Here is a 14,328-nt window from a genome sequence, read left to right on the forward strand (position 1 = left end):
TGCAGAAATGACAGTACAGTTTTTTCCAGATTTCTTGAGGTGTGATTGACAAAAACTGAATATATTTAGGTTATATAACATGATTTCTTGTAAAGGTATAAAACCTGATGATTTAATGCATGTATACATTTTGATGTGATTATAGCAATCAAGTTAATTAACACATTCATCACCTCACATAGTTACCAAGTTTGTATGTGTATATATAGGGGGGAACACTTAAGATCTATTCTAGTAGCAAATTTCAAGTATATAATATAGTATTATTAATTATAACCACTGTGCTGTATATTAGGTCTCTAGAACTTATATATTTTTTAATAGAAAATTTGTATTCTTTGACCAGCATCTCCCCATTCCCCTATCCTTAGCCTCTGGCAAGCACCATTTTGTTTTCTAATTTTATGAGTTTGACTTTTTACCATTTCACATATAAGTCAGATCACACAGCATTTGTCTTTGTGTCTGGTTTATTTCACTTAATATAATATCTTCCAGGTTGTAACATATAGCAGAATTTTCTTCTCGTTTTATGGTTGAGTAATAATATTCTATTTACATATTTTTCATCCATCTATCTATCTAATGTATCTACCACATTTCCTTATCCATTCATCTGTTGATATGTATATAGGTTATGTCCTTATTTTGGCTATTATGAATAATGCTGCAGTAGATGAATGGGAATGCACAGTCTTTTTTTTTAATATATATATATTTTTTAAGATTCCATTTATTTATTTGACAGAGATCACAAGTAGGCAGGAAGGCAGGCAGAGAGAGAGGAGGAAGCAGGCACCCTGCTGAGCAGAGAGCCCGATGTGGGACTTGATCCCAGGACCCTGAGACCATGACCTGAGCCGAAGGCAGCCGCTTAACCCACTGAGCCACCCAGGCGCCCCGGGAATGCACAGTCTTGAAGATTGTGCTTTTGTTTCCTCTGGATATATACCGAGAAGTGGGATTGCTGGATCCTTCAGTAGTTCTATTTTTTATTTTTTGAGGAACTTCCATACTGTTTTCTAAAATGGCTCAACCAGTTTACATTTCCAGCAGTGTTGTACAAGAGTTCCCCTTTCTCCCCATTCTTACCAATACTTCTCTCTTTTTGATAACAGCCTTCCTAACAGATTGGTATCTCATTATAGTTTTGATTTACAAATGTCAAACATCTTTTCATGTACCTCTTGATGATTATGTAAAAATAAAAGCTTTTATTTGATGATTTACAAATGTCAAGCATCTTTTCATGTACCTCTTGGCGATTTGTATGTTTTCTTTGGAAAAATGTTTATTCGGGTCCTCTGCCTATTTTAAAATCAGATTATTATTATTATTTTGCTTTTGTGTTATATGAGATCTTTATATATTGTGGATATTCATCTCTTATTAGAAATATGGTTGACAAATATTTTCTCCGGTTCAGTAGGTTGCCATTTCATTTGGTTGGTTGCTTCTTTTGCTGTACAGAAACTTTTTAGTTTGATGTAGTCCAGCTTAATTATTTTTGCTTTTGTTGCTTGTGCTTTTGATGTCATATCCAAAAAATCATTGCCAAGACCAGTGTCAAGGAGCTTTTTCCATGTTTTCTTCTGTGGTTTTTATGGTCTTGTATTTGTTTTTGATCCATTTTCAGTTTGTTTTTGTGTATAGTATAAGATAAGGATACAATTTCTTTTGCTCATTGATATCCACTTTTCTCACCACTAATTTTTTTTATTTTTAAAGATTTTATTTACTTATTTGAGAGAGAGAGTGCAAGGGAGAGAGCACAAGCAGGTGGAGCAGCAGAGGGAGAGGGAGAAGCAGACTCCTCACTGAGCAAGGAGGCTGATGTGGGGCTCGATCCCAAGACCCCAGGATTATGATCTGAACTGAAGGCAGCTGCTTAACAGACTGCACCACCCAGATGCCACTCAACACTATTTTTTGAAGAGATTATCCTTTCTCCTTTTGTATTCTTTGTTCTCATTAGTTGAGTATATGTGTGGGTTTATTTCTGGGTTGTCTGTTTTGTTCCACAGATTTATGTGTCTTTTTTTTTTTTTTTAAGATTTTATTTATTTATTTGACAGAGAGAAATCACAAGTAGATGGAGAGGCAGGCAGAGAGAGAGAGAGAGAGAGGGAAGCAGGCTCCCTGCCAAGCAGAGAGCCCGATGCGGGACTCGATCCCAGGACCCTGAGATCATGACCTGAGCCGAAGGCAGCGGCTTAACCCACTGAGCCACCCAGGCGCCCCTCTTTTTTTTTTAAAGCTTTTATTTTGGGGATACCTGGGTGGCTCAGTGGGTTAAAGCCTCTGCCTTTGGCTCAGGTTGTGATCCCAGGGTCCTGGAATTGAGCCCCACATCAGGCTCTCTGCTCTGCTTGGCGGGGAGCCTGCTTGCTCCCCTCTCTCTGCCTGTCTCTCTGCCTACTTGTGATCTCTGTCAAATAAATAAATAAAACCTTTAAAACAAATAAAAGCTTTTATTTTTACATAATCTTTACACTGAATGTGTGGCTCAAACTTAAAACTGTGACATCAGGCCAGGTGTCCCATTATGTCTTTTTATGACAGTATTACAGTGTTTTGATTATTATAGCTTTGTAATATAGTTTTAAATCAGGAAGTGCAGTGCCTCCAGCTTTGTTCTTACTCAAGATTACTTTGGCTACCCATGGTCTTTTGTTTTTCCATATGAATTTTAGGATTGCTTTACCTGTAAAAAATGCTACTAGAATTTTGAAAGGGATTGCATTTAGATAGTAAAGACATTTTAACAATATTCTTTCAATTTATGAACATAGCATATCTTTCCATTTATTTATGTCATCTTTAATTATTTTAGTGTCATAATTTTCCTTGTACAAATATTTCACCACCTTGGTTAAATTTATTCCTAAGTATTTTCTTCTTATATTTATTTATTTATGAATATGTTTATTTATTTTTAAAAATTTTTTTCTTTTAGATACAGATTACAATTTACTTTTGAATTTGATTTTAGGTCTTGCATTTTCATGTTAGTGAAGTGTGCCTCTGCTAAAATTTTCAAATTTAAAAAATTATTTTTTAAAAAGGACCATATGGTAGTTCATGTTTTTTATTAAGTCTAACAGGAAGATCTAACAGGATCTTCTAACAGGAAAATCTAACAGGAAGAAAATCAAAGATTTTGGAGAAAATCTTTGACACTTTCATATTTTCCTACCTCTAATTAAAAATAAAGATTTTGTTAAAATTTGATTTGTTTTCTGGTAACTTATTTTGATGACTCAATATTGTAGAGTCCTATTACTCTTCATGTGTCATAGGGCTAGATAACTAATCTTCTTGACTTCTTGCAGAGTTACCTTGGTCGAATTTGCAGATGTTTAAGGAATGGGCTACAGCTTGCTACTATGGTGATTGATAGAAGAGAGATGTTCATTTTTCAGGATAGATGTCTTCCAGTAAACCTACCTTAATGAATTACCATGGTTCAGAGTATGGCCTACTGTTTGCAAACTGATTTTTGTCAGTGTAAAAGAATTATCTTAAGGATAGATTGTATTGACCAAATTTGTGAAACTGATTTATAAAATCAGAAAAAAGATTATTTTATCATGAGAAATCTTACTGTCTTGTGCTGGATATTTTCTTATTGGTTCTACTAGTTTATTATATATGTTAGGGAGATTTATGAGAAGCTAAATTATAATCAGGGTATTTCTTAGTAAGCATGGAATGAAGGGTTAGTTAAAAAATCAGGACAAAATTGTTAAAGATATATGTGAATATATTTTAAAAGATGTTTTTTGCTTATTTTTAATAAGCTTTTTATAAGATTGCTTATCCTTCAGGCCATAAATATGTCTTGACTAATACTTTAATTGTTAAGGAAAATAGTTTTGGAATGGGAAAAAAAAGTTATATAAAATTTTTAAGCCATAGTTATAAAGTACATTTTCTTTTCTTTTAATAGTGTAAGACGAATGGAATGCAAGCCTTTTCTCAAGGTCATAATGAACAACAGCAACATCAGTCTCCAGTTAAAAAAGGTAAATTTTTACCATAATTCCTAAATTTCATAAGGAAATCTTAGCATTCCTGTTAATAGTTGCCTAACTATAAGAAATTTTATTATATTTTGGGGTTGATTTCAGTCTATATTAGAAATGCTATATAGGTTTGACTGCTTTATGGGAGAGACTATAGTAACAAGTCTTAAACAAGACAGAATCTTGTTTTTGTATTTTTTTTCTATAATAGCTCATAATTGAGCTGGTGTATTCATTCTGCTCTGGTGAATTGTTACTGGACTCAATCTCATTGCTTTGCCATCTTTAATGTGTGGCTCTCTCTTCATTGCCCAAGATTAATGCCTTTCCTCCAGCCACCATATTCACTGTCTAGCCATCAGGAAAGAGGTAAAAGGAGAGGTAGTTCTCCTTAAAAGTATGATCCATAAGCAGCATCTGCCACTTTAACGTAGTATCTCATTGGCCAGAGCTTAGTCATGCTGTACAAAGCAGACTGAAAAATGTAATCTTCAGCTGTGTAGCCCACTAATTCTGCTACTGAAGCAAAAGGGAAGAACTGCTCTTGGTTATAACCAGTAGTCTCTTCCCATTGACTACTTTCTAATAAAATAAAAATTATTTATTTATTTAGTTTCCAATTTTTTGTCAGTCTATATAATTTGAAAGTTATGAAAACATTAGCTTTTTCTTCTAGTATTTAACTCTATTTCTAAATAAAATGTTTCCAGTTTTTTTTTGTTTTTTGATATTGGCATTCTATTTTGCAGAATAAGAATTTAGGTCTTCCACATCAGTTTCCTCACTTCTTCACTCTTCTATCTTCCCTCCCTACCATATAGTTATTTCACAAGTTTCAGTTTTTTTTGTTTTTAAAGATTTTATTTATTTATTTGACAGAGAGAGATCACAAGTAGGCGGGGAAAGCAGGCTCTCGCCAAGCAGAGAGCCCAATGCGGGGCTCGATCCCAGGACCTTGAGATCATGACCTGAGCTGAAGGCAGAGGCTTAACCCACTGAGCCACCCAGGCGCCCCTCAGTTTTTTTTTTTTTTAAAGATTTTATTTATTTATTTGACAGACAGATATCAGAAGTAGGCAGAGAGGCAGGCACAGAGAGAGGGGGAGGCAGGTTCCTTGCCAAGCACAGACCGATGCATGCGGGGCTGGATCCCAGGACCCTGGGATCATGACCCGAGCCGAAGGCAGAGGCTTTAACCCACTGAGCCACCCAAGCTCCCCACAAGTTTCAGTTTTAACTGACTTATCACTCTTTATATAAATACAGTTGCTTAGCCAAGAGGTGCATGTCTGTTTCATACAGTCCATCATTTTTCTTAGAGCTAATGTTTGCATTGTTTTTCTATGCAACTGCTATTAACTTTTCCCTTTAAATGCTCCAAGAATGCAGTGACACTTACCTGTAGTATTTTTCTTATGCACAAATATATCAGTTGGTATTTTTTTCCCCTTGAGGATACTTCTTTCAGAATCCTCCATTATCCTGTTCCAGTATGGACTGTTTACTCTTCAGTACTATTGTCCTGGAATGTACTTTTACTCTTATTTTGGGATATCACATTGCGATTCTTTGGTTTCTTCTTTTAATTTTTATATATTTTAATTTAATTTTATTATTTTATTTTGTTTTGTTTTTATTTTTACTTTTATTTAAGAGAGAGAGCGCATGGGAGTTCAATCTTAGGACCCTGAGATCATGACCTGAGTTGAAATCAAGAGTTGGCTGCTTGGGGTGCCTCAGTGGCTCAGTGGATATAAGCCCCTGCCTTCAGTTCAGTTCATAATCCCAGGGTCTTGGGATCGAGCCCCGAATTAGGCTCTCTGCTCAGCAGGGAGCTTCTTCCCTTCCTCTCTCTCTGCCTGCCTCTCTGCCTACTTTTGATCTCTGTCAAATAAATAAATAATACCTTAAAAAAAAAAAAAAGAGTTGGCTGCTTACCAACTGAGCCACCCAGGCACCTTTTCTATCTCCTTTTTAAATTGAACCATAAATCACCATATAAACCATTTTAAAATGTATAATTTGGTGGCTTTTAGTACTAAGTCGTATAAATATCACCACTATTTAGTTCCAGAACATTTTTATAATCCCAGAAGGAACCTCATACTCCTTCAGTAGTCATTTTCCATTCTCCTCTTTGCCCAGCCACTGACAAACCCTAATCTACTTTTGGTCTTAATGGATATACTTATTCTGGGCATCTCTAATGGAGTTATATTATATGTGACCTTTTCTGTCTGGCTTCTTTCACTTAACATAAGATTTTCAAGGTTCATCCATGTATAGCATGTATCAGTACTCCATTCCTTTTCATGGCTAAATGATATTTTCTTATATTGATATGTCACATTTTGTTTAACTTTCAGTTGATGGATATTTGGGTTGTAAACTTTTAGTTATTATGAATAATGTTGCTTTGAATACTTGTGGACAGGTGTTTGTTTGAACACCTGTCTTCACTTTTCTTGGATATACACCTGGGAGTGGACTTGCAAGGTCATGTGGTAATTCTATGTTTAATTATTTGAGGAACTGCCAGACTGGTTTCCACAGTGGCTATACCATTTTACCTTCCCCGTAGCAATCTGTGAGGGTTCCATTGTCTTGATGTCTTTGTTAGGATCTTTAAAATTTTTTTATTTTTTTAAATTTTTAAAAAAGATTTTATTTGAGATAGCGAGCAAGCGAGAGAAAGAGCGCAAGTGTGCACCCATGAGCAAGAGAATGAAATCAGGAGCAGGGGGCTGGAAGGTGAAAGAGGCAAACTCTCTGCGAAGCAGGGAGTCCCATGTGGGGCTCCATCCCAACACCCTGGGATCATGACCTGAGCCAAAGGCAGACACTTAACTGAGTCACCCAGGTACCACTAGGATCTTTTTTCACTATGGTCATTTCAGTGGGTATGAAGTGGTGACTTTTTATGATTTTGATTTATATTGCTCTAATGACTAATGATTTTGAGAGTCTTTTCATGTGCTTATTAGCCATTTGCATTTTTTCCTTTGGAAAAAGTTCTGTCCAAGTCCCTGATCATATTTTAATTGGGTTATTTTCTTTTTGTGATTGAGTTATGAGTTTTGGATACTAGAATTTCATCTATTTTCTCTCTGCCAATTCCCTCCCCCTGCCCACATGCTCACTTCTTTTCTTCCCTTCCACACACACACACACACACACGTACACACACACACCTAGGTGTATATAAGGTATTTGAGAATATATCTCCTTTATCAGATGTATGATACTAGGCTTTTATCCAATATATTATTTACACATATTTTGTCTTATACTAGGGTTTTCACTTTTGATAGTTTACATATCTGTACAAATTAAAGAATTTGATGATGTCTAGTTTTTTTTTTCTTTTGTTGCTCATAGTTTTGATGTCATTTCTAAGAAATCATTGCCAAATGTCAAGTCATGGAGATTTACCACTATGAGTTTTATAGTTTTAGCTCTTACATTTAGGTCTTTTTTTTTTTTTTTTCTATTTTAAAGTAGTTTTTGTATATAGTGTTAAGTATAAGCCCAAATTCAATTTTTTTTTTTTTTTTTTTGCCTTGGATATCCAGTTGTCTCATCACCATTTGTTAGACTGTTTTTTCCTCCATTGGCACCTTTGTTGAAAATCATTTGAGCATAGGGGTATGTGTTTATTCCTCGACTTTCAATTTTGTTTCCTTGCTCTATTTGTGCTATAAATAGTACCACATTGTTTTGCTTACTATAGCTTTATAAAGTAAGTTTTGAAATTGGGAAGTATGAGCCTTTAACTTTGTTCTTTTTCAAGGTTGTTTTGGTTATTTGGGGTTTCTTGTAATTCCATGTGACTTTTAGAATTAGCTTTTCCATTTCTGCAGAAAAGACTCCTTTTCTTTCAGAAGGAATTTTGGTAGGGATGATAGTGAACTTGTAGATCACTTTGGGGGATTATAACAATATTAAAATTTTCAATCCATGAACATGGCGTATATTTACATTTACTTCAATCTCTGTTTTATCTGTGTCTTGGTTTTCAGTGTAAAAGTCTTGTACCTCGTCAGTTAAATTTACTCCTAATTATTCTTTGTCATACTAATGGAACTGATTTCTTTTCCTTTTTTGGGGGGGGACTTTTTCTTTAATTTCCTTTTTTAAATTTTGACTCTTATTCATTGATAATGTAGAAAATAAAGCTGATTTTGTATGGGGACATTACTTTGAGCTTAGAGAAATAAAAAGGATTTTAAGAAAATACTATGAACAGTTAAGGGTATACCAGCAAATTAGATGACCTAGGTACAATAGAAAAATTACTAAAAACATAGAAAATACCAAAACTTCCTTAAGATGAAATAGAATATCTAAATAAACACATAGACAGGATGGAGATAGGAGATAAAAAAAATCTCCTAACAAAGAGAAGTCCAGGATTTGATGGCTCCACTGGTGAATTCTACCAAACATATAACAAAGAATTAACACTACTTGCTCAAACTCTTCCAAAAAATTGAAGAGGAACACTTCTCAGCTATCATTTTAGGCCAGTATTATTCTGCTACCAAAGCCAGACAAAGACATCCTGTGAAAAGAAAACTGTAATCCTTAGAATATAGGTGTAAAAATACCAGCAAACCAAACCTAGCAGCATAGTAAAAAGATGACATATCATGGCCATGCGGGATTAATCCCAAGAATGCAAGGGTGGCTCAACATGTGAAAATCAATTTGTATAACACACCACATTAACAGAATGCAGGGACAAAAAAAATACATCACCATCTCTATTGTTGCAGAAAAACCATTTTACAAAATCCGATACTCTCTCTTAATAAACACTCTCAGCAAGCAAGAAATAAAAGGGAATTTCCTCAACATAATAAAGGGTATATATGAAAAGCCCATAGCTAACATCGTAGTGGTAAAAGACTGCAAGTTTCCCCTACTAAGATCAAGAGCAAGTCAAGGATCGCCATTTTCACCATTTTCATTCAACATTATACTGGGAAGTGCTAGCCAGAGCAATTAGACAAGAAAAAGAAAAGACATTCAAATTGGAAAGGACAAAGTAAAGTTATCTTTATTCACAGATGACACAATCTTATACCTAGAAAATCCTAAAGTGTAGTACATGTGAAAAATTAGTAGAGCTAATAAATTAATTCAGTAAAGCTGTAGGATACAAAATCTTTGTTACTCATTATTTTAGTAATTTGAGCCTTTCTCTAGTTGATTTTTGTCAATTTTGGTCCTTTTAAATAGTCAACTTTGGTTTGTTGATTTATTGTTTTTCTGTCTATCTTTACTCTCTTTTATTATTTCATTTGTTCTGCTAGTTTTTTATTTGGTCTGCTTTTCTTTTTCTAGTTTCTTAATGTTTGATGTTAGGTATTGATTTGAGCTATTCTTTTTTAATATAGGCATTTATAGTTATAAATTTTGCTCTAAGCACTGCTTTTTCTGTATCCTTTAAAGTTTGGTATGTTGTGTCTTTGTTTTCTTTTGTCTAAAAGTATTTCTCAGTCCTCTGTTATTTATTGTTTGATCCATTGGTTTGAGCATATATTTTTAACTTCCACATATTTGTGAATTTTCCAGTTTTACTTCTGTTATTGATTTCTACTCTCATTTCTTTATAGTCAGGTTGTTTTGTATGATACCATTGTTTTTTAAATTTATTAAGACTTGGTGCACCTGGGTGGCTTAGTGGGTTAAAGCCTCTTCCTTCGGCTCAGGTCATGATCCCAAGGTTCTGGGATTGAGACCCACATTGGGCTCTCTGCTCAGCGGGGGGCCTGCTTCTCTCTCTCTCTGTCTGCCTGCCTCTCTGCCTACTTGTGATCTCTCTGTCAAATAAATAAATAAAATCTTAAAAAACTATATATTTATTAAGACTTATTCTGTAGCCTCACACTTTCTGCATCCTGGAGAAAGTTTCATGTGTACTTCAGAAGAATGTACATTCTGGTATTTCTGAGTGAAGTGTTCTGTATTTGTTTGTTAGGTTTAGTTGGTTTATAATGTTGTTCGTGCTCTGTTTATTTCCTTGTTGATCTGTCTAGTTTTTTTGTTCATTATTGAAAGTGGGGTCCTTGGAATCTCCACCTGTTATTAAATTCTGTGTTTGCCTCCGATTCTGTCATTTTCTCTTCTGTTGTTAGGTAATTGATATTTTTATCATTGTATAATATTCTCCTTTATCTCTTTATCTCAAAAAATAATTTTTGCCTTAAAGTCCGTTTTTGTCTGTTGTTATAGCATACTCAATCCAGCTCTCTCTTAGTTATTGTCTGCATCAAACATCTTTTTATTCATTCATTTTTAACTTACTTTTGTGATTGGACTTAAAGTAAGTGTCTTCAGACAGTATATAATTGGATCATATTTTTTTTTTAAAGATTTTATTTATTCATTTGACAGATAGAGATCACAAGTAGGCAGAGAGGCAGGCAGAGAGAGAGGTAGAAGCAGGCTTCCCGCTGAGTAGAGAGCCCGATGCGGGGCTCGATCCCAGGACCCTGAGATCATGACCTGAGCCGAAGGCAGAGGCTTTAACCCACTGAGCCACCCAGGCGCCCCTTGGATCATATTTTTAATCCATTCTACCAATCCCTGACTTTTAATTGGAGTGTTTATGACTGATATTTAATTGTAATTAATAGTAAAGAAGGACTAACTCCACCCATTTTCCATTTTGCTATTTGTCTTCTATGTCTTGTATCTTTTTTGTTTTTCATTTCCTCCATTAAAACCTTCTTTTGTGTTTAATAAATTCTTGTATCATTTTTATTTCCTTTTCATATCCCTTATTATATATTTTGAAGTTATTTTCCTAGTAGTTGTACTGGGGAATTATTTAATTTATAACAATCTAGTGTGAATTAATATCAATTTAGTTTCAATAGTATACAAAATTTTCCCCATGTAGTGTCATCCCACCTTATAATGCCATTGTCACAAATTCCATCTTCAAATGTTGTATAATGTATTAATCTAGATTTATAATTCTGCAATTTTATGTAGTTGTCTTTCAAGTCATATAGAAATAAAGAGGATTTACATCCAAAAATTCATTGATACTACTTTTTAACTTGCCAGTGTAGTTAGGTTTGCTGTTGTTTACTTCTTGATGTGGAGTCTAGTTACTTTGTGCTTTCTTATTTTAGCTTAAAGGATTCCCTTTAGCACTTTTTCTAAGGCAAGAACTGTCTTATAACAGTTTGCTTATAATGCTTATCAGTGTGAACCTCTTTGAGTGTATTCAGTTTGTAGTTCATTGAGCTTCTTGGTTGTGTCAGTGTATGTATTTCACCAAATTTAGGGAGTTTTCCGACATTATTTCGTAAAATATTTTTTGTCCTTTCTCAACCTCTCCTCCTATGACTCCCATTATGCATTTGTTGGTATTTTCGCTGTGCTTTGACAAATATCTTAGGTTCCATTTATTCTTCTTCATTTTTTTTTTTTCTTTCTACTTCTCAGACTGGCTAATGTCAGTTGACTTTATATTTGCTCACTCTATCTTCTGCCTGCTCATATCTGCTATTGAACCATTCTAGTGGTTTTCACTTTGGTTATTGTACTTTTTTCCCAGGATTTGTTTGGTTCCTTTTTATAATTTTTTGTTTCTTTATTGATATTTTCTATTTGGCAAGACACTTTCTTTGGTTCTTTGAGCATAGTTAAAATAGTTTAAAGTCTTTCTCTAGTAAATCCAATATCTCTGTATCCTCAGAGAAAGTTTCTATTAATTTCTTTTTTTCCTATGTATGGACCATACATTCTTCATTCATTGCATGCATTGTATTTTGTTGTTTTTGGAAACTGAGTGTTTTGAGTATAATGTATTAACCTGGAATCAGATTTTCTCCCTTGTTGTAATTTTTGTTGTTTATCTGGTGACTTTTGTGAACTAATGTAAAGTCCATGTTTGTTATATGTGGCCACTCAAATCTCCATTGTGATATCTGCATGGTCACCTGCTGATTTGGCAGAATTCTCAATACCTAGAACCAAAAAATATACAAGGAAAAAGAACCCCCTCATCTTTGCATATGACTTTCATATGCGTGTTGGGCTGTGCCTTTAGTAAATACTTGATCAGGCAGTTTACAGCTATTTTTTGACTTCTTGTTCCTGAGAAACTGGAAGGTTAGCTAGAGGTGACAGCTTAAGATCTTCTCAAGTCTCTCTATGAGCATGAGCCTAGCCTTTACATTACATGTAGCCTTTCAGATTTCTAGGAACATCTGAGTCTTTCTGTGCCCTTATTCCCCCAAGCATGTTTTACCCTAATCTTTTTACCCTAATCTTTATTCCTAAACTTTTTGGGTTTTCCTATTGTTTGCTTTGTTATCCCTTCTCCCAGATGGAATTGGCTATTACATTTCCCTCTAAGTGTTTCGACAAATGGATTCAGATAGCAGCATTAGGCCCTGGAGAGTTCTTAGGTGAGTTAAAGGCAAATCCTTTGAGATGATTCTTTAGGGAGTCAGCAGATAGGTCAAAATGAACAACCGCAGTTCTCTCAGAATATGATTTGCACTACTCACTGTTCTCTACAGTACTGGGAACCTGTACCAGGAATGAGAGCAGCTGTTTTCAAAGCCATTGCTAACCTGGATTGGGGAGATGTTTTCAGGCAAGTTAAAATGCCACAAAATTCTGTAGCATATTTAGCTGTTCTTTTCTTTACTAAGCATTCCTCTGGTTTTGTAAGCTTTTGATTCCAGAATTCAGAAGAAGTTGGTTCTGGAGGTTTTTGACAGTTTGTTGCTCTGGTGGAGAGATAAACTTTCAGGGTTTCTTTCTTGGTTACTTTTGCTGACTTACTCTCTTATTTCAATCTTGACTCCTGTTTTCTTCTTTTTTGATTTACCTCCTCATTTTGCTCAGTGCATTTTCCAGGAGTTTCAAAAAAGGGTATTGGTTTGTGAATTCTTTGAATTTGTGTATTTGAAAATGTACTAATTACATACTTGATTGATATTTTGGTTAGTTAGAAAATTCTAGGTAGAATGAACTTCTGAAGCCAGACACAAAGATTCCATTTATATAAAATATCTAGAAAAGGCAAATCTATAGAAAGTAATGATTCCGTTTAGATGGGATTAAGAGTGAAGAGTGATTGCAAACGGGAATGAGGTATCAGATGGTAGTTGATATAAATACTCTAAAAATAGACTGTGGTAGCTGTGATTTCCCAGCTCTGTAAATATACTAAAAATCATTTAGCTGCACACTCAAAAGGAATGAATTTTACAATATGTGAATTATACTTCAATAAAGCTATGGAGGAGGAGGAAAAGGAGAATTGCAGAATTCTCCTTGGTAGTATTATCAAAACTTGCTGAGTGAAACCTTCCTAAGGCAGGGAGTGAGTCTTCAACCTCAGGAGACTTTACTTTGGGACCTCACATTCATACAGAACTAGCTGAGTTTTCACTGTATGGATTAAATATAAATATAAATGTTTGATTAACAAAATTCCAGGTTGAAATTATTTTCATTCTAAAATTTTAAGGCATTTTGCTTCATTTTCCAGCAGGCTATATTAATTGGTTTTTAAATCTCCAAAGTTCAGTGCCATTCAGGTTTCCAGTACTTATAAATGGCCTTGTTTTGGTTTGCTTTTTGTTTTTGCTGTTACTGGCTTTGGATTTATTTTGATTGTGTGTTTATCTTTGCTTTTTAAAATTTCCTAATGTATCTTTGTGTAGGTTTTTTTCAACTTCATTTTTTACCCGCTGGGCAGTTGGTGCACTTTGGTTCTTCTTATGTGGAAAGTTGTGGATATTTCTTTGATAATTTTCTCATCTCTATCTTGTCTATCTTCTTCCTGAAATGCCTGTTATAGTCAGATACTAGTGATATTAGTCTACTTGATTCTGTAATTTTCTTATATTTTCTTTCTTATTTTCATCTTCTCATTGTTTTGGTTTTGCTTCCTAATAGCTTTCCCCAATTTCTTTATCTGGCAGCACAGTCCAGAGAACAACTTGGGATTGAGTGTTAGCCACTAGTTCTTTTAAAAGCTACAAGTAATTTCCATCACTGGAAAATTCTTATTCAGCTTTTATATGTGGCACTACAGCTTCAAGAGCTGCCCAGTCTGTACCTCTCTTTTTCATTCTCGAAGTTCAGAATCCTTAGCCTGCAGTGCCTATTCCTTTTTAAAAGATCTTTATTGGGGCAGCTGGGTGGCACATTTGGTTAGGCATCTCACTCTTGATTTCAGCTCAGGTCATGGTCTTAGGGTCCTGAGATTGAGCCCTACGTTGGGCTCCCTGCTCAGTTTGACATTTGCTTAATATTCTCTCCCTTC

The 14,328-nt window shown here is 34.7% G+C and overlaps 1 protein-coding gene across 2 annotated transcripts in view; it reads left to right on the forward strand.

Moving 5' to 3' along the window:
• The window catches only part of C3H8orf88 (chromosome 3 C8orf88 homolog), a 43,288-nt gene that overhangs the window by 18,658 nt on the left and 10,302 nt on the right, over positions 1-14,328 (forward strand). For both annotated transcript variants that reach the window (XR_009351681.1, XM_059166060.1), the window contains one exon: positions 3,950-4,025. Coding sequence is in view for 1 of the 2 variants with exons in the window: in XM_059166060.1 (XP_059022043.1) it covers positions 3,950-4,025 (76 nt within the window). In the remaining variant the exon portion in view is untranslated. The remainder of the gene's footprint in view (positions 1-3,949; positions 4,026-14,328) is intronic.

Source organism: Mustela lutreola, chromosome 3 (assembly GCF_030435805.1).
Source record: "Mustela lutreola isolate mMusLut2 chromosome 3, mMusLut2.pri, whole genome shotgun sequence".
Taxonomy (NCBI): domain Eukaryota; kingdom Metazoa; phylum Chordata; class Mammalia; order Carnivora; family Mustelidae; genus Mustela; species Mustela lutreola.